The sequence below is a fragment of the Elephas maximus genome, chromosome 13 (genome assembly GCF_024166365.1).
Source record: "Elephas maximus indicus isolate mEleMax1 chromosome 13, mEleMax1 primary haplotype, whole genome shotgun sequence".
Classification (NCBI taxonomy): Eukaryota; Metazoa; Chordata; class Mammalia; order Proboscidea; family Elephantidae; genus Elephas; species Elephas maximus.
Window position 1 is genome coordinate 64522803 of NC_064831.1, and position 25314 is coordinate 64548116.

Below are 25314 nucleotides of genomic sequence, written 5' to 3' on the forward strand. Positions count from 1 at the left end.
CTCGTGGTTTTGGTATTTTCATACAGATGCAGTCGGAAGTAGCTATACAAGAAATAAGCCTAACATAAAAATAGAGCTTTTTCCGTCCTGTCCGGAAAGCAAACATCCTCCAATTAACATGCAAGGCGGCTGTCCAGGAGACCCAGGACTGGCTCCTACCGGTGCCCGTCCCCAGGGCTGGAGGGGGCAGCCCTAGGCCTTCAGGAACACCAGCCAGCCCCAGCCATGGGGGAGGAGGGAGAATTAGGGAGGCAATTTGGATACACAGAATCCAGAAGGACTCAGGCTTCAGCCTCAAGGTCCAGAGATAGGGTCCCAGACCCCCTTTCCAACCCTCAACTCCTGGTCCATGGGGTCTCAGACCCAGAGCATTGCTGCATTTGGTCAAGTCTTTGAAAAGTATTCTCCAGGGGACAAAGTCTCAGGTCATAGACGCCCCCGGCTTCACAGTCAGCGCACCCACCACCCGCCCCACCTGGGGCCCAGCAGCCGCCTGCGGCTGGACGTTTCCAGGCCTGGGGACCCCATCAGGGTATTCAGTCCCCTTGGAAGAAGGAAGGGCGAGGAGCCCCAGGCAACCAGCCCTGTGAATGAGACATTCCTAGTGCCCCGGGGGCTTCGGAAGCCTGAGGCAAGCCTGGCCCAGGAGGCCCTAGTGGACCAGCAGACCGAGCGGGAGGGCAAGGACAGGCAGGACCTGCAGCCAAAGGGAGGCAGCCAGGGCTCGGGCATGGCCTAGCAGGTGCTCGGCTGTGGACCCGTCCTCAGGCAGCAGCTCCCAGTGCTGGGCCTCGTGGAGGTAGGAGCCCTCCTGGGCCTCGCAGCGGTAGTGGCCATACTGCTCGTCGGTGAGGTTCTCGATGAAGAGGATGCAGTTGGGGCTCTGGTGGCCAGGCTCACACCTCTGTGCCACGTTCTCCTTGTGACGCCATGAGTAGGTGGCGTGGTGGGACTCCATGGGGCAGCTCAGGTAGTAGCGCGAGTTCCGGGCCAGGGAAACCTTCTGCAGTGGAGCCCCATCTGGGGGGGGATGGGGGAAGACAGCATGAGGAGGGTTCCCAGGGAAGGCTGTGTTCCCTTCCATGTGACTGGGTCTCCAGGGGCAAGGCTTCTAAATGAACGCGTTCGCCCTCACCCTGTCCCCTCCCAGAATCAGCCCCTACCCCAACAGGGCTCCCTGGGCAGGACTGGGACTGGACTCCCAGGGTAAGGCCACACCTCCCTCTAACTGGGCAATAAGGCCCCCAGGCAGGGCCAGAGCCAGTACCTGGCTTTGGGTTGGGACACTCTTTATGTGGCTCATCTGGATTAATGGACTGCAGCACGGACCTAGAACTGAAGGAGGCAGGTTGAGCAGACAGGAGGCTGCAGCCCTGGCCCCCTCTTCTTTCTTACCCTTCACCCCAGGAGTAGCACTGTTGTCCACCCAGAGGGGGGCTGGCCAGAATGGTCCACCACCGATGCCTCCTTCAGCCCATGGATACACTCTCATCCCCTTTCCCGTGTCTGCCTTCTCTCAGGGACAAGGGATCCAGCCGACGTACCCTGGGGCTCTGTAGATGGAGACACAGTGACCATGGTCCCAGACGCAGTAGGGGTCTCGGGCCATGAGGCAGCCATGGCAGCCCCCTCTGTAGACTTCACACAGGTCCAGAGGCACCTGGCTGACCCCTGACTCGGAGCTCACATACAGCTTCCGCTGGAAGAAAGCAGGACTTGGGGTCAGGCTGGGGCCCCCACACCCTACACAAAGTTTTAAGCCCAGGATACTTGGGAGGCCCTCAGGCCCAGAGGTTCCTCAAAGAACATGCAAATCTCATGCAAAGGAGCATTGTTCTCAGCTGGCCACTGTTGGGCAGCCCTTTGGGGTGGGGGTGGGGGTGGGGGTGGGAGTGGGGAGGCTCACCCGGTCAGCGTCCAGCGTCATGCCCTTGATGGCGACTGTGTGGCGGAAGGGCTGGATTTCCATGATGTTGGAGACAAAGCTGTGTTCCTGCTCCCCCGACTCCACAACCTTGTGGATGGTGCCCTTGTCTGTGGGTGATGGGCAGATGGTCAGTGGTGGGAGCCCACCAGAGAACTCAGACAGCCTTCCTGGAGGCTGAGCCAGTCCAGGAAAGACACGGGGATGGACCCAGATGCGGGTGGCATGCCTCTGGCTGGGAACTCTTCGCTCAGGCGAGGGTCACAAGACTGCGGCGGAGGGGGGGTGGTGGCTGGGGGAGGAAAGTGTGGCTGGGGAGGAACATAGGAGCCCAGAGGCAGTCCAGGAAGTTTCCAAGGCTGGGCCAGAGAAGCCATCCCAGGAGGCGCAGGGCTTCCCTGAGAGGGCCTGAAGTCCACACGGGAAGCTGGATTGTGAAGAAGAGAACCAGGAGCCCCATGAACCTGAATATTGGGTCAAGCCCTCTACCATGGTGGATCCTCCACAACCCTGTGGGATGGGTGCTATCTTCCCCATTTTGCAAGTAAGAAAATGAGGCTCAGAAATGCTAAGAAACTTGCTCAAGGTCATACAGCCGGTGAACGGCAGATACCAGGTTGGAACCGAGATCTGTCAGAACCAATCCTTAGGCTTTTATTACTCCCCTGCCTCCCGGATTCTTAGGGGATATATTCTCTTTAAATAAACTTTTAATTTTGGAATAATTTTAGATTTACAGAAAGGTTGCAAAGATAGCACAGAGAGTCTTCGAATAGCCTTCAGGCAGTCTCCCCTAATGCTAACACCTTACATAACCACGGTACATTTGTCACAACTAAGACATTGACACTGGTACATCACTCTTAACTAAACGACAGACTATTCAGATTTCACCAATTTTTCCACTAATGTCCTCGTTCTGTTCTAGAAGCCAGCTTAAGATCCCACATTACACTGAGTCTTAGGGGATATTTTAATTTCGATAATATCTTAAATCTAAAAAGGACCTTAGATTCCATCTGGTTAATTTCCAGAGGGGGAAGTGACTTGCCCAAAGCTGCCTGCCTCCCAGGCCAATGAGCTCTTTGTGAGAACCCATCAGGGACTAATGGGCATCTTGACCCCTGGGTCCTTCTAATCCCCCAACACACCCTCTGTCCCAGTTTCTAGAATAGCCTACCTCCCTCTCTCCCTCCCTCCCAATTTCCCAGGGCATCACTTGCCCCAAAAAAACACAGTCAGATGATCACCTGCCTAGGAAGTCTCCTCTATGTGTCTCTGATCCCCATCTGCAGACCCTGAGATGTGACCAGATGCCCCTTCGGCTGACAAGCCTCCCAGCCCGGTCACTGCCTTCACACACACACACACTGCCCTCCACCTCCTTACACAGCCCTGCTAACTGCCTAACCTTGGAAGAACTCTCAGGAACTGAGCCAACAACTTTTCCCAATTATGGGAGCCTCCCATTCTCTGCAGAGGACTCAGAAAGTTCTATTTTTCATCTGACCCCAATCCTCCCTGCTGCAGGCTCCAAAATGGCTTTTCTCAAATGGCCCTCGGGGCGCACCAAGACAATTGTCCTCACCACAAAAATGCACTTGCCTCCCAAGTCTGCAGGGAAGGGGGTCTGAGGTTTGCTCTGTCCAAGCTCAGCTGCCCTTGTTCTGGCTCCTGTCTCCCAGTCCTGTGCTTACCAACACCCTATATCCCCCTAGCTGACCAAAACAGCTAGGCCTGTCATCCCTGCGGCAGAGCAAGAACAGAGCATATGGGTGCAACCAGGATGGTTGAAGGAGGAAAGAGGTGGGATCTCAGGACCAAGAGTCCAGGCTCTGCCCTGTGGGAAGTTTCTCTCCCCAAGGCTTCCAGGAGCCAAATAATTGCCCTGGGGCTCAGGCTTCCAATGAGGCCACCAAGGCCAAGCAGCGGGAAGTTCCATAGGAAAGCCTGAACAATAGGGGATAGGCACCTGGGGCCTGGACTGTGTGGCCTCAGAGTCATGGAGGTCCCAGAGGAGACACTGTCCTTTCTGATAGTCCAGTCTTAAGGAAGGCATGCAGCCCCTGCCAACACTGGTTTCCAACACCCACTCCCAGACTCCCCTTTGGCCCCTTTGGCCACAGCCTGGGATCCAGAGGCTGCCACGTGCCAGCTCAAGGCTGGCTCCTCCATGTCCTGTGGCTTTCTGGGATGCAGGAGCAACTCCCAGGCATTCCACCCAGGCCCCAGGGTCAGCAAGGCCCTGGTTCCCCCAGGAAAGCACCATCCAGGGAAAAGCAGGTGCCACTCCAGCCCTCTGCAAAGACTCTGCCATCTGGAAGTCCTTCCTCACATCACTAAATTCTTTGGGTCCACCAACTCATCAAATGTTTCCTGTCATAATCCCAAGACAGGGAGCGGGTCCAATTCCCTCACTCTGCCGGGCAGAGACCTGCAGGGTTCCCAGTGAGCAGCTCCCCGCTCCTGCCTCTCCACACCTCTTCCTACCACCTCCTTCCCCGAGGCAAACTTCTGGACCAAAGCTGCACCAGGCTTCGCTTAAACTCACCACCTTTCTCCCTCCAAATCCTGGTGCGAGCTCCTCTACCATCCTAGGATGCCCTTCCCTTTCCGTTTTCCCTTCTGCCCCCACCTCCTCCAGGAGCCCTCCCTGCCTGACTCTTCCAGTCACAGACACTAACTCCTGACAGCTCTTAGTCACTCAAGCCTTCCTTCCTGTGAAAGTTCCAACCTGATGGCAATCACAATTTACCTTCCATGTCCCCTTTTACAAAGCAAAGTGGGGAGTCATGGGGCAGTCCCTCACCTGTGGTTAGGTACAACACATGGACAGTATCCCCGTGGCTGGCCTGCATGCGGTGAACAACGACTTTCTGGTAGTGGTATTTGGAGTGGAACAGTGGTGTCTTCAGAGGTCCCATGGGCTCCACTCGCTGCGCCACCTCGGGGTGACTGTCTGCCACCTGGAAGGTCTCTGTGGGTATCGGCTGGTGGTCTGGGAGGCACTGAGCAAAGAGAGTGGGCTGGGTCAGTGGGGTGGCTGGGGGTGGGGTGGAGGCAGGCCTGGGACCTGGGCCATGGCGGTATTCCCGCTCACCTTGCCAGGCCGAGGGTTGGGAAGGGCCGGGTGGTAGCCCTTGAGCGAGGAGGTGCGGAAGACTCTGTCGATGTCACCGAGAGAATACACACAGACAGCCGAGTAGTTCCTGGGGGGACACAGAGACCACCTCATTGCACAGCGCACGTCCACCCGTCTCCATTCATCCAGGCCAGCTCAGCAGCAGACAAAACACAATCTCAGCCCCAGCCAACCTCCCCAGCTCACAAGCTCCATGAAGGCAGGAACTTCCTCAGGGCCAGGCCCAGCGCCCGGCATACAGCAGATGTTCATTAAACGCCATGGAAGGGAAAAGGAAGGAAGGGAGGGAGGGAGGGAGGAAGACTGCTAGGCAAATTCGACTTAATTTCTTCCTGCTGAGAACTGAACCCACAGCCTCACATTCAGTTCTGGAATCACTGAGTTCGGAGGCTATCTGCTCTGCCCATCCCAAACAGGAATCTCAACGTGGGTATCCCTGCTGGAATCCCAACATGGACATCTCTGTTGGTTGATTCTCCAAACTCTCTGGGCACAAGCTGGAGGACACTGATGCCCAAGGGGGTCAGACCCCATCTCCTTCCAACTCCGATGGGTCTGCTCACACAGGAGCCACAGAGCAGGCCAGCTGCCCCCATGCTGCCACCCGCCGCTCCCCACACATACCCAACACTTTTGCCCGCCTTGTTTTCAATCAATGAGAGTGATTAAGAAGTGTGAATTATCAGGCGCAGGCAGTGCCCGAGCAGGTGTGGTAACACCCAGCACCCCGAGAGAGGTGTCCGCAGCTCTGAACATACATAGGTGGTGGGACACACAGACACCGGCACAGCCACTAGTGTGCGTATCGTCACAGGCACACACACCCGTTGTACAGACTCACAAACACAACAGCAGGCACTTCACTGAGCACAGCCCCCACTCCCCAGGCTGCATTTAATCCCCAGACCCAGGAACAGCCCTGTCCCTGAGCCAATAGTCCCTGGTCATGCCACCCCAGCCTCCTCTCAGCAGGGCCCAAGCCTGCAGATCCCTACTGGACACTGAACCAATGCCAGCCCCTGGGCCCTGGATGAGGGTCACTCACCAGGGGTTGGAGAAAACGCCATAGACCCTGGTGTCCCTCCACTGGCCGCTGGGGTCAGGGAGCAGGAAGACATCCTGCAGCCTGTTGAAGTTCTTGTTGGTGGCGGTGTCACTGCACACCAGCATGGCTTTCAGGAAGGTGTTCCATTTGGAAACTGACAGGGAACTCTCACCACCCTGGTCCCCCTGGGAGGGTGGAGGAGAGAAGAGGCTCCTCAGCACCTGCCCGGGCTGCCCCATGGCCCGAGGTATCTGCTGCCAGGAATGGCAGCACCAAGATAAGACAAGGCAGGCTTGGGGAGAGGTAGGGACCAGCTAGGAGATGAGGCAGAGCTGCCACCCAACCCAGGCCTGGCTCCAAGGCCAGGATCCAACGGGTAGGCCCGCCTGACCCAGGGCTCAGGGCCAGTGGTGGTGAGTCTGCAGGTGAGGGTACTGGGTCCCCACCATGTAGATAGGCTTAGACACTCATCTACCCACTCTCACACACATGTCACAGACTCACACATTCTAGTACATTCCACAAGTGAAGCTTACACATGTAAAAACACTTTCACATGCATGCACTGTCCTGTAACACCCTCACACCTGAGTGACACACACGTGCACACTATCACACATGCACATGAAGTCAACTACATATACTCACAGGTCCACACACTCTTACGCACACATGTGTACTCCCACAATCTCATAGACACACACTTTTGCACATGCTCCTTTGCACACACACTTTTGCACATGCTCCTTTGCACACACACACGCACACATGCACACCTGCACTCGCTCCCAGTCACGCTAAGACCCACAGTTTTGCCCGCTCCTCACAGACCCACTCACCTTGCACAGCTGGGCCACACGGGACACATTAAGCGGGGCCTCGGGGTTCTTGTCAGGATTGTCCTCCCGGAAGAAGTAGTAGATCTTGTCGTTGTAGGCCTGGTCTTGGTGCACAATGGTGGCCTTGATGAACTGCGGGTCTGCCAGGGACACAGGCGAGTGGATGTGAGGCTGGGGAGCCTGCTCGGGAGACCCACCCCACCCCGCACACAACCGGGTCTGCACAAACCCAGGGCAAATCAGACCTGGAATAAAACTCAGAACGTGAGGTCCAACACCCCAAGGGGCCCCAGAGGCTGCACTCCCACCCCCTGCCTATTCTGCCCTCCTCCTCTTCCCACAAAGATGTCATCGACCAGGGAGCAATGACCTCATGCCTGGGGACTGGGGGTAGGCTCCTAGGGCCGCTATGTGACTTCTGCCTAATTAGTGGTGCCCTAATGAGGAGGTGTGCTGGGCCGCCCCCACAGAAGCTCAGCAGAGGGATAAACTTTGGCTCCCAGGGACCCCGCGCTGGGTCTGGGGCTTCCTCTGTTTTTGCTCCCGGAATGGGTTGGGCCCATCCTGACTCCTCACCTCTGTCTCTGCTCTTCGCTTGCTCCCTGACAACCTCAACTCCCAGCTCTGGCTGCTCAGGCCTCCACAACCTCCTGCTTTCCTGAATGATCTCTGGCCTCAGCGGCCCTCAGGAAGGCCTCCCGGAGGACACCAGGGTCCCATCTGCCCTGAGAATCACGCCCCTTGCCTACTGCAGCCCAGCTGGCAGGTCTGACTCACTCTGCATGACAGTGTCACTGGTGTACAGCTCGCTCTCGCCTTCGATGCGGCGGAACCGGGGGATCTTCCCATTGTATTCCTGCTTCCGGATGGTGGAGTACACCTCCTTCCCTGGGGACGGTGAGACAGGTTATGGCTAAGGGCAGACAGCCCCTGGAAGTCCATCCCCAGGGCTGTGCCACAGTACAAGGAGCCAACTGACCACCCCCTCTCCCAGCCCAGAGAGGCAGACCCCCTAGGCCCCCCTGCCCCAGCTGCAGCCCTACCATCAAACAGAACCAAGGAGTTCTCATCAGGGCTGAAGGGTGCATAGCCCCTCTTCTCACCGAGGGATTTCACAGTGCCATTCACCTGGGAGAGGTGAAGGGATCAGATGGCCATGTGATCCCACGACCACTACCCCTCCAACCAGGAGCCCCATTCTCCCAGATGATGCCCAGGGTGAGGCCAGCCTCGGAGTCCCCCCACCTCCTTCCCACCTCTCGGGCAGAGACCACCCTGGCCAGAGAGAGTTGATCAGGCACATGGGAGAGGCCATCTCACCAGGCTCCAGCAGCTGGGGCGCCGGGCATTGGTCCCACAGACCAACAGTCCCTCACCCTGCTTCTCCAGGAGGGTGATGTAGTTCTCACAGTCCTGCCGGGGAGGAGAAGAGGAAGGAGAGAAGTAAGTCAGTGGTTGGCTACAGCAGGCCTAGCACCAGGACACAGCCTTGGAAAGAAAGCTTCAGAGGGACTGAAGTACAGTAAGCAGCTTCCAAGGGGAGGCCAGAGGGGTGCAGCTGAGTCCATCACCCCCAAGAACAAAGGAAGGACACAGAAGCCTCCAGAGAAAAACGGTGTCTCTTCTCTCAGACTGGTAACCTCAGGCAGGACTGCCTCTCTGCTCTGAGACTGGGGTTCCCAGGACAGGGCCATGCCTCCCCCTTCAGTCTGGACTCCCAGAAAGGGCCATGACTCCCCCTGCAGCCTGGACTCCCAGACAGGGCCATGCCTCCCCTTCAGTCTGGACTCCCAGGACAGGGCCATGCCTCCCCCTTCAGTCTGGGCTCTCAGGACAGGGCCATACCTCCCCTTCAGTCTGGGCTCTCAGGACAGGGCCATACCTCCCCTTCAGTCTGGGCTCTCAGGACAGGGCCATGCCTCCCCCTTCAGGCTGGGCTCCCAGGACAGGGTCATGCCTCTTCTCTCAGATAGTCAGGGTTTCTCCTTCCTTTTCTAAGGGCTCAGCCTCCCCACCATACTCCCTCTCCCCAACTCACCCGCTTGTCCTGACAGGACCCCTTTGTGGAGCTAATGTTCACCTGGGGGAGGGAGAAGCATTAGTCCCCTCTGCCAGGGGTGAGAGATGCCCACCCAAGTGCTTCCCATGTACCCCCAGGACGAGCCCACGACGGAGTCACCAGTGTTCTCATGGTACAGATGAGCAACGGGGGCTCTGACAGGGTGAGTAGCTTACCCAGATCACACCGCCCCTCAGTCTGCCAGTCACGCCCCAGAGGCAAAGCCCCAGGCTTAGTGGGCCCAGCTTCCCCCATCAGCGCTGCCCACCTGGCCGGGAGCACTAGCTTTTCTTCAGCCACCACCCCCCTGCCAACCTGGGCAACTTTTAGAGAACCTCTCCCAAGGACCACTTATGGGATATAGTCGGGGGTGAACAGGTTTGGGAAGTTATGCCAACTCCCTCGGATTCCCTGGGGCCCCAAGGCCAGAGGGGAGCAAAGGAGAGAGAGGGAGGTAAGGGTGCAGGGGGCTCAGCTGTATCCCTAAGGCCAGCAGAGGAGATGCTCACCGTTTGCAGGGAGACGTTCTTGCCCTCGGGGAAGTCAAAGCGATACACCTTGCCACGTCCACCCACCCACACAGAGGAGCTGCCGGGCTCGTGGAAAAGCACTGTGTGCGGCTCAATCTGGCCGAAGTCCACCTGCTTCTGTCCTTCACGGTCTGCAGAGGCAGCAATTGGTAGAACCAGTGAGGCCAGGCCTTGAGGGGAAGATCCTGGATCCCCCTTGCACACCAGCTCCCCTGGCAACTAATGCTGGGTGCTCAGGGCACTGGCTAGGCCTCAGAGACAAGGGCCATGCTGTTGTGGCATCAGGACTCACAGCAGAAGTGAAGGGACCCCTGGTGTTTTTCCCACCCCAGAGCCAAGCCCCTAGGTGGCAGCCTCGTCCTTCCCAATAACATGTGTAACTTCAGGATGGGGCAGGATTTAGGGGCCCCAGGGAGAACAGGGAGTCTCTGGTTTGTGCAGATGGTTAACACGCTCGGCTGCTAACTGAAAAGGTTGGAGGTTTGAATCTACCCAGAGGCACCTGGGAAGAAAGATCTGGAGATCTACTTCCGAAAAAATCACCCACTGAAAATCTTACGGAACACAGTTCTACTCCAACACACACACACAGTCGCCATGAACCGGAGTCAACTTAATGGCAACTGGTGGGGAGAACAGACCCTCCTTCTGCTGTTTCTGAGGGGCTGGGCTCAGGCAGGAGGGACCATGGCCCCTCAGCTCTGCCCCTGGGCCCAAAGCCTGATCTTGGCCCTGTGAATCTCTCTGCTGCCCCAAGACAGAGCAAGCAGCCCGCTCCAGCCCCTGCAGCCACCGGGGCCTCTCATCATCCCACTTCACAAGGCCCAGGTTCCCGGGAATCACTTAGCCCAGAGCCCCATCCCCTCCTCAGGAAGCCCTCCCTGACCCTTCCTTGCTCACCTCGAGCCCCTCAGTGAGCACTAGGTCAAAGTTGGAAAGGAATCTTAAAGTCCACTCCCTCCCATTTCACAGCAAGGAAAACAGAGGTCAAGAGAGGGGCAGGGACCAGCCCAGGGTCACACAGAAGCAAGTCGGTAGTAGGGCCTGAACCAGAGCCCATGCTACCGCCCCCAGCTGAACTCTGCAGCAAGGCCTGCTCTGGCCTGGGTTCACTCGGATTCCAGCCCTTCCAAGGAGAAAGATCAGCTCAACCCTTCCTCCCCAGCAGCGCTAGGACAGGGAGCCCTTCTCAGAGCACATTCTGGGCCTTTAAACAGAAGGGTTGACCGGGACAATTTTGCCCAAAAAGGAAACTGTCTGTAGCCGCCTCCTCCAGGGAGATGTCTCATCTCCATCTCCAGTGACACTGCTGAGATTGTTCTGGTTGCAGGACTAAATTATAGGGAGGAGATGGCCTGTGGCTACACCCTCAGCAATCAGCCGCAACCAGCATCCTCCCACCTCTGACCAGCCTGGAGGCCTCACCCTGGAACTGGGCCTGCCCATTGTATTTTCAGCTGCAGCAATCTCTGGGGCGGCCAGCTTGGCAGTGACACCCAAGCAAGGCACATTCCAGCCCAGGTAGAAAAGAAGTACCATTTCCTCGAGTCTGCCCTGAATCCCTCTTGCTGCCACTTGAACCTATTCAGTGGGGGTGAACTGGACTGCACACTGTGGGCCCCACACCTCCATTCCTTTCCTGTGCTACCTCCCTGCATGACAGACAACCCTAGAAGCCAGGGGAGGGGGTGGTATATTTTCACTCTTCACCTCAGCTGCAGCCTAGCTTAGGGTACAAAGGAAGAAACAGAGGTCCCCAGGGAGGGTACATCTAGTCAAGGTCACACTCCAAGGCAGGATACATCAGCTCCTCCAGACAGAGTATCACTTCTCAGGCACATTCAGGGAGATGCCAGCACTCTGGCCTTGGACAGAAGTGCTGAGTTCACTGCCCTTTGGTTCACCTGGCTCTCCTGGGGGGCTCTGGGCAGCCCAAGGGAGGTCTGAGACCCAAGGCTTGCTCCCTGCCAGCCCCGATATGCAGGGCAGGGGCTAAGAGCCCAGGTCCCAGAGCGGACAGGTCCCAGGCTCCAGGTTCTGATGCCAGCCCAGACAGCTGCCCTGACCCTCCTTTCCTGAGAGGGTAAAATTAGAGGAGTGCTGGGGTCAGCAGTCCTCAGTCACCTGGCCCTCCTGACTCAGCTCCCACGGCTCCCCTATCACCCGCAGACTGAGCAGGGCCGCCTCCCCACAGCCCAGCCCGGGATCCAGACAGTCTGCGGCCCCAGCTCCCCTCCCTCCCACTCAATCCACGCCAGCTGGCCGTCAGGAAAACCTGCAAGTCTGCATCTGGAGACATTGGGCAGGGGCCTGAAAGCCACAGCTCCAGAGGCGTGGAGTGGAGTAGCCCACCCCTCAGGCCACACTGGCAACCTCCAGCAGTCACCTCAACCCCACATCGCACCTCAGAATAGAGGCCACCCCTGGGGAAAGAGGCACCAGGAGGGAGCCCCGGAGAGGGTCCTTGTCTGGGGGCTGCAGGGCAGTCAAAGAGGGGAGGCTCAGCCCTGGCCTGAAGAGCCAAGTCTGATGGGGGAGACCTGGCCTAGCCCTGGAAACAAAGATCTGGTGGACACCTGGCCCTGGGAACCAGTCTGAGGGGTAAGGCAGCCACCAAAGAAAGCCCGCGTAGCTCTCAGGCAAAACTTCCTTGGAAAGGCCCCCAGGGCTGCTCACAAAGTATCTACAGGATACACAGAGGGCAGATGAGGGCTGGGTGTCGGCTGCAGCAGCTCCAGGACCAGGACGGTCCTGCCCAGATCTGCAGGTCCTCTCAAATCCAGCTGTAGCCTCGGGGTAGGCAGCAGGGTAACAAGGAGTGCTGGTTCCATTTCACAGAAGACAGCAGCCCAGGAGCATTGCCTCCCGTGACCCGAGGCTCCTGCCCCTCCCAGGTCTGGTGATATGTATGGGGGGGAGGCAGGGAGATGGCACCAGCTCGGCCCCAGGACTGGCCCATTCTCTACCCCAGCCCCAGCCTGCACTGCCCGAGGCCCTCAAAAGGCCTGATTGTGCCCGAAGTGTTGGAGCAGCAGCAGCGGATGAATACATGAAAGGAAGCTTTGTTCCAGCCGGTGGGAGCGGGGGCTGGGGGCGCAGGGAAAGGAGGGCTGCCTGGAAGTGAAGGCAGCACCAAGCCATCCCGGTCAGGATCAGGGCCCAGTCTCTACACCAAGAGAGCTGGGCCAGGGCAGGGGTGACCTTCAAGGCGCTGCCCAGGCAGGCGCTGAGCAAGGCCCAGGCTGCCCGGGGCAAGAGAGCAAGTGTTACATCCCTAAATGCTTTCTTTCTGTTGCATTGTGAGTCAAAAGAGATGGGAAAGGAGGATAAAAGCTAGATGGCCAACAACAGGGGGAGAGAGTTCTGGGCGGGGAAACAGCCCGAGCAAAGGTGGGGAGGCAGACGGATGGAAGCGACAGAGAGACAGAGAACAGAGGCCACGTGCTGCAGCCTGGGGGAGACCTAATGAGAGAAGAATTGGAAACGTAGGCTGAGGCCTCTGTGTAATGGGGGCGGGCTGCAGCCACTGGCCAGGCACCAACCCAAGGGCACACAGGCCCCCATGGCTACCAGTGAGCGTGCCCAGGATTGGGGACTTCTGCCCCCTTCCATCATTTCCTGCTCTCCCCCCACAGCCCCTGCCCCGTGCACCTCCCTGCCTGACCAGCTTACCAACCTGCCTGTCTAAAAGGAGCACCGTCTGGCACCGTGTCTCCCGCCTCACTCCCCAGCCTGACGCATTAGTGGCTGACTAAGTGGTAGCTAAAAGCTCCCAGAATAACCAGGGGTTTGGGCAGGGGAGGGGGCTAGGGGCGCATGGGGCGGGCATGGTCCTAGCGGTGGGGCAGGCACAAGATAACCCACTACCACCTCCATGTGATCCTGAGCAAATCTCACCCTTTCTGGACCAAGAGAGACACAGCAAGACTCCATGGCCCTCTGACTCCCCATCCTCCTCCCAGGGCAGGACCAGCAAGCTCAGCCCCGGCCAGATATGGGGGTGCAGAGGCTGGTTGGCTTGTAGGAGGCAGTCTCCCCCAGACACAGCCCCAACCAGGGTGTCCATGGGCTCTGATCCTGCTGGAAGTGTCAGGCCTGGTTCCTTTCATGGCCCCCGACACTCACCCCACTGTCTCAGCAGCCCCTGCAAGTCTGGGCTTCCACAGGGTGGGCATTCCTAGAGCAGGCTTGCTGGTGGCAACAGCTCTGCCCTCATTCCCCTTGGGTGCTGTCACTGCTGCTGCACACCCTCATTGGCTGTAAAAGAGGACAGTCCAAGGGGAGCGCTGCCGTCGGATGGGAGTCGGGCCGCAATGAGGGCGGGGGGGGTCATTGCCTGCAAGGCAGCCACGAGGGGTGGGTCCCAAGGCCTGCCCTGAGCAGCCTTCCAACCTGACCCACTGACCCCAAGGAGCATTGAGTGCTGACCTCAACGAGCTCTGGGAATGGGAGGAATGTGGGCACTCCACCAGGGAATGCCTGAGTCAGGCAGCCAGGGGGACACAGAGCAAGGAATGGGGACCACGGCAACCTCCCGCAGCTGAACCCCACCATGCATTGCCCCACCTACCTCCCACACTTGCCCAGTCTCGTACCCAGTTGGGGGAGAAGAGAGAAGGCCCAGATGGTGCCCAGGAATTGGCCTGCAGCCTTTCTATCCTTTGGACTCCACACCCACAGGTCAAGCTGAGGGGCTCTGAGGTCAGAGAGGCTGGGCCAATAGCCCAAGGGCACAGAGCAAGGGAGGCAGGGACAGGGACAGGCCAGGGCTCAGGGTTTCTGGTACCCACTGCCTATCTCCATCCCTCAAAAGACCATATTCCATTCTGGACTTCCAAAAGATCCTCTAAATTTACTAAGAGCTACATACACACCCTTCTCTTCTTGGCACTGTCACCCCTGCTCTCCACCCTTCCTTTCTCCTTGCTCAGTGGCTCCCTAGGTGACAAGTCACTAATCTGATCACCGAAGGGAATCACTCACCTACCCACCTTCCAGGTGGGGCCCCTGGGAGTGACTAACACCAGGCAATGTGTCAGGGTGGTGGAGGAAAACCTTTCCAGGGGCAAAGGAAGAAATATTTCATTGTTTTTTTCCCCCCATGTGGCCAGGGAACAGGGTGTGAGAAGTCACTCCTCATACCCAGAGTTTCCAGAGTGGCTCTGGCCAGTGCTAATATGGGTTTTGGTTGCTGTTTGGAGTCCTGACAATTCTCAGCAGGGCAAGGTTCCAGCCAGCTGCCTGGCACGGGCAAGGCTTATGTGCTGGGGCAGGTGGTAGGGTCCTGAGGGCAGCACTCGATTTTAGTGGAGGAAGGAGAAGTCTGCCCCTTATTATCAGCCACGGGAGCAGAGAGCTGTGTGCTGGGCCAGAGCAGAGCATCCTCCTGCCCACCAAGGTCAGCCGTGGGTGCGAAGGCAACCCTCACGTGCGAGCTCAGCCCTGACTTCAAGGAGCCTTATGCTTTTCCTGACAGCCAGGCGGCTGCTTAGCTGTGATCATGAACGGGGCTAGGCCTTCTGGAGCTCATTTTCCTCCTCTGTGGTTTGGGGATGGGGACCTTGGCACTTGCTAAGGTCTCAGTTTTATGATCTATCGTGATTCTCAGAACAAATCAGGGTTAAGTTCATGGGTGAGATTTGGGAAAGTGTGGGTCTGAATGTGCCGGGAATGTCAGAGGTGATCTGGAGTGGAGGCAGCAGCAGAAGCCAACGTCCTCATTTGTCGCCACTGATTAGCCCACCAATTCCCCAGCCACACTGCAAAGAAGGCAAGACAAGGGTCTGGACCCCCATTTACAAAAAGGAAAACTAAGGCCCTTCCAAGCCACCAAAAGCTGCGTCCTCTGGGTACTGCACCACTGTGTCCAAAGGACCAGACGTCTTGGCTGGTGGGAGGCCTGCTGAGGCAAAAGGCCCGGGGGAAGGGGCAGTGTGGAGAACAAGCCATGGAGGACCTGAGCCAAGCTGGATTCAGGGGTTCTCGGCGGTAAGACTGGCACTGAGGTGCAGCCAGAGCAGGGAGGTGGCCCAGGAGAGGCAGGAAGCGCAGGATGAAACATGATGTCCTGTCTGCCTTCTGCCTGTTCTCCAACCCAGCAGGTTCCAGGAGCTCAGAGTGGAGCCAACTTCGGCCGGCGGCTCCGTCAAAGAAGAAGATGGGCAGAGGGGCAGGGCCTGCCCTGGGCCCAGAGCCAGGGCAGGGGCAGGGTGAGGGGCAGAGGACAGCCAGACGACCCCAAGAAGAGGGAGGGAGGCAGGTCTGGAGGACTGTTGAGAAACAGAAGGTACCCAGCTCAGCCTTAGCCTGGACCAGCAGGGTGGATGGTAGGGGACACAGGGCAAGGGCAGCCAGCCAGCATACCCGACTGGCAAGGGCCAGGCTGCCAAGGCCACATTCCATCACAATCAGAGAGATGCTGGAGCAGGAGGAGGAGGAGAATGAAGCCACTACCCCCTCACCATTTCATGTTGTTGTTAGCTGCCACTGAGTCGGTTCTGACTCACAATGACCTTATTCCATTAGCACTTACTATGTGCCAGGCCCCATTCTATGTGATTTTTAGATACATTAACTCAGTTAATCACCACCAAACTCATAGGAGGTGGGCTCCCTTATTCTCTCCATTTTACAGATGAGGGCAGCAAGGCCCAGAGATGTTAAGTAACTTGCCCAGCACCACACAGCTGGTAAGTGGCGAACCGGAGGCTGACACTCAAGCAGGCTGATTCAGGAATCTGAACTGATAATATTGTGCTCCACTGATGGGCCCTTGGAGGCTTCCAGGCCAGCCCTCTCCTGCAGATGAGGAGACTGAGGTCCAGAGAGGGCTGGGGCACAGTCAGAGGCCACTTAGCCAGTAACAGGCCTGACCTGTACCCACGACGCCCTAATGACAGTGGGTGTGAGGAAGCATGAGTGTGCAGTCTGGGTGGGAGGGATCTGGGGGTGCAGCCAGGGACCCTGGCCCTGAGCGCTGACTGGTATGACTAACTGGAAGATAAGCCTCTGAGATCTCTGCCCAGGATAAAAAATACTGTGTGGTCTGGGGCTGACCGTAGTGAAGGGCAGGGTGTGTTTACGAGCCCTTCTTCACTGGTCACCCAGCCAGGTTCCCACCCAGTCAACCCTGGCCAAAAGCACTTGCCTCCACCCCTGGTTCCCCAATTCAAGAATCCACCATGGCTCTGAAGTGCCCATCCCAGCACGGCCCAGCTCCTCTACCTGGCAATCAAGGCCCACCCATTCTGCCCCTGCCCTGTCTCATTCCCACCTCCTCATCTTTGTTCCTGCATTCTCCCTTCACCCAGACTGCTCTCTCCCTTCTCTCTGAGCATATGGGTCTCACCTGTCCATTAAGATCTAGCCTAAACCCCTGCCCCAGGAAGTCTTCTGGGCTGCTCTGTCCTCCCTCTGACCTTGTGCCTATACTCCATCTGGCAGACATCATCTTCTCCCAGATCAGACTGTCTGGTGGGATTTCACCCGGATCCTGGAGGGGTGGCCTAGCCTCCTCTCACTCTATTGTTCCCAGGCCAAGCCAAAGCCAGAGTGGGACAATCAGGGGCAGTTCAGATGGTAGGAGTGGGAGCACTGGGGGAAGCCGATCCCCCACATCAGGGTAGACATCTAAGTGCCGGCTCCTGGCTGCCATGGGGTACAGAGCTTAGCATGGTGACCTGCTTTCCTCACCAGGCTTGGTCCAAGCCCCGGGCCCAGAAGATAAACATGAACGGTGTCTGTGCCACTCTCAGCCCGCACCCTCAGCTCTAGCCTTGCTTCTCCTCCTGCCCCAGGAAGCCGTCCTAATGACACTACTTCACACTCTCCTTTCCTGCTCTCACCTCCTGTCACAGACCAGGCTAGACCTACAGGTCACTCCTTAGCCTCTCCCCAGGGGCCCTCCCTAAACTCTAGGCAGTAGGTTGCCTCCCTGGCACCTGAGTGCTCCCCAAGGGTAAATCCAGGTCTTCTCCTCCTGCCTGCACAGGGCAGGGGCTAGCTGCCCTCCCTGATGAGGGGTACACTGGGGGTGCCGGTAGAGAGCCCGGGCTCCTTCTTGGAAGCAGGGGGTGCAAGAGGCTCAGCAGGATCAGCCTAATCCCAGGCTGCTGTGACGGTTAAACCCAGATTAGCCCAAGCCGTGATACAGATCAACCTGCCCTCGAGACCCGAGGCCCAGCTGCCCCAGGAAAGGGCCAGACAAAGTGCACTGAGCTGGCTCAGATCTAAGGTCCCAAAGACAGGACAGGTTCTGGCTGGTGCAACTCCTGGAAGCAGGTGACACTGGGGCAGGAAGAGTCTGGCTGAACTGAGCTGAACCAGGAGGAGCTGGGCTCAGAGAGTTCCAACGCTGGGACAGACCAGGAAGGGAGGCAGACAACTTGAGGAGGCTGAGACCTGAGGGCCTGAGGAGGCTCAGAACAGAAGACGAAGCCCTGGTCCCAGCTCTGCAGGGCCCAGACCTATCTCACTTCCTCCAAGGAAACTTTTGGATGACTCCAACCCACACAGCCTGGCTGGGCACAGGGTTTAAGATGTCACAAAAGAAATGTCAGAAATCAGCTGACCAACCAGCTATCTCACTGGGTGACCTTGGGCCAATCCTTGCCACTCTCTGGGCATCAGTTTCCCCATTCCATACATAGAATGTGTGGTTGGCCCAGTTGACCTGTGACATTTCTTTTGTGACGACCGAAACTCTGCCCCCAGGGAGGCTGTGCAGGTTGGAGTCATCAAAGAAGGTTTCTTGGGGGAAGTGAGATAGGTCTGGGCCCTGCAACACTGGCTGAGCTCTACTCAGCAGGAAGGAGGAGGAGGAAGGAGAACGCAGTGCAGGAAGGGATGACCAGCCAGGCAATGGCCCTGAGCAGGAAAGCATGAGCCCTGGGAAGAGAACTGTGGGAGATAACGTGGGGAGTAGGGCCAGGCCCTGGGGAAGCAGCAGCTCTGTCCACCGTGTGTTTGAGATGGAACATGCAACACAGCCACACAGAGGGGCGGAGGTGTCTTGAGGAGGTCAGGGCCACAGGCATGGAGAGACAGCAGCACCTGGGCCAAGGCCAGATGGAGGAAAGACATGGAGGTGGGACTGGAGGGGGAGAGAGCCACCCTGTGCCAGTTGAGCAGGGTGGGGACAGATCTCCTCTTCCCTCTACCTTGTCCACCATGGCCTAGGCTGGATGGGAAAGGGGCACAATCCTCCCTGCTCTAGGTCCTTCCTTCCACTCTCTGGCCTGCCTGGCTCACTGAGGAAGGACAGCTGGCCATATCTGGTGACCAGCCCTCCTTGCCAGGCCAGGGAGGGAAACAGGCCCCAAGTGAAACCCTGGCTTTCTGAAGGCAGAGCAGGGCAAGGGGGCGTTATTTACCCCCTTCCCAGGAGAGAGGAGGGTTCTAGGGCAGCTGGCATGGCCAAAAAAAGGAAACCAAGAAAAATGGAAACTTCTTAGCCCAGAGCTGCCAGTCAGAGAAGAGGAAGCAGGGTCAGGCTCTTATGACATAGACAGCTGTGACTGAAATGAGGGACATGGGGCTGGGGTGGAGGACAGGACATCAGCTGGGGGCCACAGCAGTCAACTTGAGCTATTGCATCTGTAGGCCACCAGACCCGCCCCCTAGGCTGAGCCTCAGCCTCCCTCCTGTACATGGTGGTGGGAGGGGTCTGGCATGGTCTTCCTCAAGGAAGGGTGTCCATGCCAAGCTGCTCAGAGCTCCAGGAGACCTAGTTAGCCTACTCTGGCTCAGCCCTGGACAGCTCTCCCTGCTTCTCCCAAGTGTCCAGGACTCACAATGCCCAGCCCAACAATGAGGCCAATGCTCCTGAAAGGGGAAGCCGGTCAGAGGAAGGGCTTCTGCCCTGCCCCCAGCATGAGGAACCGTCACAGAGGAAGGCCTAGTGGAGACTGAGCTGAGGGCTGAGGCCCAGCCCCAGCCCCAGCTTCCCATCAAGGAGCTGTGACAGAGCTGTGGCATTGCGAGCACTGCTGAGACCTTTCTTGCCTGCTGTGGTCCTCGCCAAGTCCCCATTTCTCAAAACAGGTCATCTGAGCCATTGCACTTCCCACTAACACATGGGCTAGCTTTCAGCTGTGTTCAGCTACCCAGGTGGCCCAGGAGCTTCCAGGTCAGGGGTGGGGCTCTCTTTCTCTGTTTCCTATAGGCAACTAGGCACAGGCCCAGAAACCTGAGTGGGCTGAGAGCAGACCTGGTGACAGACCCATTGACCCCCAGAAAGGGGAGGTAAGGAGCCTGGGTGTTGCTAGCATGAAGGCTTCCTCAAGAGGCTGCAGCTTCTCCCCACAGGGAGGTGAGCTGTGGAAGGACAGGTGGCCCACCTCAGATGTCCCCTTCTGAAAGAAATCTTCCCAGAGTCCTCAAGTCTAGGCTGACTCAACACCTCCCCATCATGGCTCATCTCCTCTCTCTGGTCCTAGTCACAGGGTTTTGGGTCTGAAATCCTGTCAAGCCAGGAGCTTCCTCTGTCCCTCTCCTCTAGTGGCTCCCACTCTTCCTGACATCTCAGCTTGCCACGTCTTCCAGGAAGCCCTCTCTGACATATATAGGCTAGAGTACATACCTCCTCAGTTCCCACAGCTGCCCTGTTACAGACCCCGTCACACTCCATTGTATGTGTCTGTTTACCGGTCTTCCTGTCTACACTGAGAAGTCTCTGAGGGCTGGGCTACATCTAATGTCTCATCCCCAAGCCCAGCCCTGGACCAGCACAAGACTGGCTCCAGTAAAAGTCTGATGAATGAATATGTCCACCCTTGAGGCTGCAAGCCCACTTCTTCCAGCTGATTCTGGACCTTCTGCACAGGAGAGAAAATGACAAGAAAAAACACAAAACTCAAGGATTTCCCCTCACCTCCCAGCTTTCATTTTCTCATCTCTGCTAAGGTTCAAGCGGGCCACACAACCTCTGCCCAGCCCTTCCCATCCTAGAGAGGCAGGAATTCCAATGCATTGAGAAAAGAACAACCCTTTCCCCCACCCTCTTTGGGCATTTGAGGAAACTGAGGCTCAGAGGAAGGCAAGGACTTGCCTAAAATCACACAGCAAATCAGGCTGGAGCTGGGACCAGGACCCAGGGTTCCAAGCACCTAGCTCTTTCTTCCTACAGTGTGATCATCCTGCAGCCATCCCAGCGTCCTCCCCACCCCATTCCACTCCACCCCTACCTACTCTCCAAATCTTTCCTGTCCAGGGCAGAGGGGCCGCAGAGCTTGGCAGCAAGTTCCTGGTGACATCACCAAGCCATCTCTCCCAGCTTAGCAAAGTCCCCCCCCCTTCTCCTGGGACTTGCCCTCCTCTCTGTTCTACAGCAGTTCACCTTGAAGGTGACGAGCACAACCAAGTCCCTAGGGGGCAAGGATTTCCACTGGAAATGCTGATGCTTGGGGAGCCCCAGCTGTGACTTCATTCCCTGGAGGAGATGACAACAACCCCCTGCCCTGGGGAGTGGCCCATCATGGCTGCCCAGCAGCCACCGAGTCAACAATAACATCCTGTTGTTTAACTGGACAAGAAAGAGGACAGAACTGGCAGGGCAGGTGGAAGCTGGAGATGTGGGCTCAGATTCCAGCTGGCTCACCTCTGGCCTTGCGGGTCAGGACCTTCCTGGGCTTCTCCATCTCTAACCAGCAATGAAATGGGGGCAGGGTGCATAGCTTACACAAACATCCCAACCTCCTGCCAAGTCCCTGCCCTTACCTGCAACCCACTCCCCTTCAACTCCTGCTTGCAGGGGTCATGCCCACACATACACATCCTTAAGAGGCCCAGGAATCAGTGACAGCCCTCAGGGGACAACCTCCAGAGCCCTTCCTGAGACAAGTTCGGATCCCAAGGGCACCCAGCAGGTCAGTGCTGGCACGTCCCTCTCCCTGCCCCAAGCTGCTTGGGGCCAGAGCTTCATCGAGGTTGGCAAGGCAGTAACCTCCCCAAGTACAGGCTGGGACCCTGCCAGAGCTCTCTGTTTTAATCTTTCCCTAGCAGCAGAAAACAACTCTTCGCGCCTACTCCTGATCCCTTACCTGTCCTAGCTCAGAAGTTCCTCCAACCCCAATCTATGTCTCATAGAGAAGTAGCTCCAGAACCACCATCATCCTTGAACTAGTCCTACCTGAAGGCGGCCACCTCACCACTACCTCCACTCCCTGGAGGACCAGGACCTAGGCCAAAAACAAGGCCTAAGGAGGGTCCCCTCTCCCCCAACTCCTGGGTTTGCCCTGCCCAAACCCATTCCTGCCCGACTGCCATGTGTCACCCCACAGGAGACAGGAGGCAGCTGTCAGCCAGACACACCGTCACCAGCTGGTGGCCCTGGGGGACAGGTGAACAGCAAGGCCTGCCTGGCCAGTGGATGCCTGGCACTGGTGAAGGCAACCACAGACTGCCCTTGGACAAGACTGGTGAGGGGCTGGCAGTCCCCAAGCTGAGGGCAAGGTCAGTGTGGCTACAGCAGAGGTGGCATACAGGAGAAAGGGGGTGGAGCTAAGCTGGGAGCTTTAAAAAGAGGGTAAGAAGGCTGAAAGCAGCTTTAAATAGCCTCAAGCTAGGGAACTAAATGCCCAGGATGGGCATGAGCACAGTAAGTGCTGAGAAGCGGGTGTGCATTAAGTGGGTATGTGTGGGGAGGGGAAGTCTTGGAGGGACATTGGGGAGGGGAGCAGAGCCAAATGCAAGGGGCTTGGTGCACAGGGAGATTTCAGAACACTCAGACCTGAGCATTTGTCCCCTCCAGAGTGCCCAAGTGCTGAAGACAAGGCAAAGGAGCCGGGGTGGGGGGCCGGGGGTGGGGGGGCAGAGGAAGCCTGTCTGGAGCTGGCATAGACTCAGGTCTGAGAGGTGTACAGGTGTGCACCATGAGCAGACAGTAGGTGCTCCAACCACACCATCATCCTCTCCCCCAAAGAACACCCCTATCTGGGTAGCAAAGCTGATCCCTGGGCCTCTCACTCATTGCCAGAGGACCACCATCCCTAACCCAGAACCAGGACTGATCCTGTGGCAGGTCAGAGTCTCCGCCTGCACAATGAGCTCCCATGGTGTCCAGTGACCTTGGGCAAGTCACATTCCCTCTGTTGCTGCTGCAGTTCAGGCCATCATTTTGTGTGTGGGTTTTTTTCCCCCCTCTGCTAAGAATACCTGCCCCAGATAATGCTCAAAGGCTTGCAATTCCTGCAAACCTCTGCAGGCATCAAAGGGCTCCTGGGTGTGGGGGGGGGGGGCTGCCCAGACCTACTAGCCAGCCCAGCCCAGCCCCCGTCAAGAGTCCACCCCCAGCACCACAGGGGGCCACAGCAAGGCCAGATTTGGGGACAGAGCCTAGTCGGCCTGAGGGTGGGGGAGGCATCTGTGTGCAATGCAGGGGAGGGGAGTTCAGTCCCTAGCGGCAGAAAGCCTCAAACCCCCGGCTAGCCAGCTTTCTGTCCCATTGTACAGGGGTCTAAACTGAGGCACCTCTAGGGTAAACTCTGAGCACCCAGTTCATATATTAATCGTGGCTAAAGGCTGCATCCCCCGCCCCAGATCCGCCACCTGGGGGTCCCAACGGCCGCACCCCATCCACCGGGCACTGCCCCCCACGCTAGCGCCGATTCCTGGTGACAACTGCCACGTGCGGGCAAGGGGGGAGCGGCGGGTCCCGGTATTGCGGAGGCAGCGCCCAGGTGCCTCAACCCCCCCCCCCACCGCACCCCGTCCCGGCTTAAAGCAGGGTGCCCACCCCCTTCCCGGGCCCATGCTCTGGGCCAGGGCGGGGGCGGGGGCGGGCGGCGGGGTCTTTGTTCCCGCAGCCGGAGCGTGGTGGCGGCGGCAAGGGGTCCGCGCCCCGCTCCCCGGCCCAATCTGCGCCCCGCGCGCCAGCGGAGCCTGCAGCTCAGGAGGAGGGGGCCCGGCTGGGGGCCCCGGCTGGGAGAGCGTCCTCCGCAGAGGCCCCGGTGCGGGAGGACCCGGAGCGGCTCCGGGCCGAGAGCGGGGCCCGCCCCCTCCCTCCGCGCTCCGGCGCTGCGGTTCCGGCTGCGGGAGGACTTGGAGCGACTTAGCCCGTGCCTCTGGCCCCAGCCGCTCGCTCGCTGCAGCGTTACAGCCGACTCCGGCGTGCCGGCGCGCACACTCACACACACTCACCCGGACCCACACGCTTCCCGCGGGGCCAGCTTGGGACCCGCAGAGCCGCGCGCACGCACTCCCTCCCGGTGCCACACACTCAGCACCCGCCCGGCGCAGCGCCCCAGCCCGCTCGCCGGCCCGTCCCCCGCCGGCCGCGCGGCGCAGCCTACCTTCCCAGGCAGCGAAGATGCGAGGTCCGCTCCTCGGGTGGCCTTGGGCGGCGGCGGTGGCCGCCCAGAGCAGCAGCAGCAGCCGCAGTAGGAGCCAGGACCGAGCCGGCGAGCCGAGGACGCGGGCGGTCGGGGCGCCGAGGGCGGCACGTCCTGGCGGGGGCGGTGTCATCCCGTGGCCCCGGAGCGACAGCGGCCAGCAGCCGAGACTGAGCCAGCGCCCGGCGGCAGGCAGACCTAGGCTTCAGTGGGCGGAGTCACAAGCCTGACCCCACCCCGCCCCTCCCCCGCCCCCTCCTTTCCTGCCTACTCTGCAGCCCAAGGGGGGCGCCCTGCTGGCGCCGGGGGAACCTTCACCATCCTGTCGCCGGCAACTCCACGGGAAAACCCGGTGAAGGCAAGACAGGACTATAGTCTTCAGTGATCGGTGGCAGGTCCCGTTCCCTCTCTGGGCCTCAGTTCCACTACCCCCACCCCAGGAAAAGATTGTCCTAGAAGTCGCAGAAGGACCTGCCAGAGGGCACAGACAGTCTAATACCAGTCCACCTTGCTAATGGACAGCTAAGTGGTTTGGGCACGAAGGCTGTGGTTCTCCAAGGATGAGCTGGAGTGAGTGGACACAGGATTCCTGCTGAGCCGCAGAGCAAGATGCTTTCCTGGAAGAGCGCAGGGGGTATGGACGACGATCTGTGGGGCGCTCAGCACCCCATTATCATATGCACTCTGCCTGTGAGAACACTGGGAAGGTTTCATCTTGGCCTGGCTCCCTCATCTCCTTTCTCCTCCCTTCGGCAGCCAGCAGCCTTCTGGGCTGCCTCCCCCCCAGCCAGCTGGTGTACGCTCAGAAAATCCAAACTCATTTCCATGTGAGCAGAGGGGGATATAATTAGGAAGGCCCCTTTCTGGAGGGGGGAGAGAGAGAGAGAGAGAGAGGAGTATGTCCACAGTTCACTGTCTGGGAGGTAGGGGTCAGCCCAGCTTTAGGGGATCTCTGCTCAGAAGTGCGCTGGGCTTCAGCTGACACAGGCAACCCCATGACCCAATGGTGACTCTGGGGAGGTTCCAGGCTCTGTCCCTCTGCAGTCACCTGAGCAACCCAGAGAGATCTGACATCAGCTCATCCCCTCAGAGCCACCTGCCTGCCCTTTGTAAAGGGGTCCTCCTCCCCCCAGATCAGAGGGCCCAGACCCGCCATCTCTGCTGGTGCCCCAGACACATACCTAGCTAGACCGAATTCCAACACTGCAGACAACAACCAAGACAGTGGAAAAGCTACCCTGGCTCCAGCCTCAGTCCCTGTTCTGCCCCATGGCCAGAGAAATCATGCTACCAGGAAGTTGTACCTCACTATTCCATACTTTGCTTCCAGCTGTCCCCTCTTTCTTCCATGGAGAGCTCCAAGGTACCCTAGCAGGTCAAGATGGTGAAATCAAGTTGCTCCCAGAGAGGGGGCTTTGTTCCCAGCCAGCTGGGTGAGACCAGCAGTT

The 25314-nt window shown here is 58.4% G+C and overlaps 1 protein-coding gene across 2 annotated transcripts; it reads right to left on the bottom strand.

Annotated features, from left to right (window-relative positions):
- Positions 1 to 24045, bottom strand: SEMA7A (semaphorin 7A (John Milton Hagen blood group)). Of its 2 annotated transcripts, XM_049906092.1 has the most exons (14): positions 23828 to 24045; positions 9519 to 9670; positions 8989 to 9030; positions 8271 to 8363; positions 7994 to 8078; positions 7728 to 7838; positions 6951 to 7090; positions 6112 to 6296; positions 5025 to 5133; positions 4734 to 4932; positions 1907 to 2034; positions 1545 to 1699; positions 1268 to 1335; positions 1 to 1020 (listed from the first exon to the last, which is right to left on the bottom strand). In XM_049906092.1, the coding sequence occupies exons 1-14, from the start codon at positions 23997 to 23999 to the stop codon at positions 653 to 655; spliced, it is 2007 nt and encodes a 668-aa protein (XP_049762049.1). In that variant the 5' UTR covers positions 24000 to 24045; the 3' UTR covers positions 1 to 652. The 2 variants fall into 2 exon arrangements, with proteins under 2 accessions (XP_049762049.1, XP_049762050.1); XM_049906093.1 differs by lacking the exon at positions 8989 to 9030.
- Positions 24046 to 25314: the final 1269 nt, after the last annotated feature.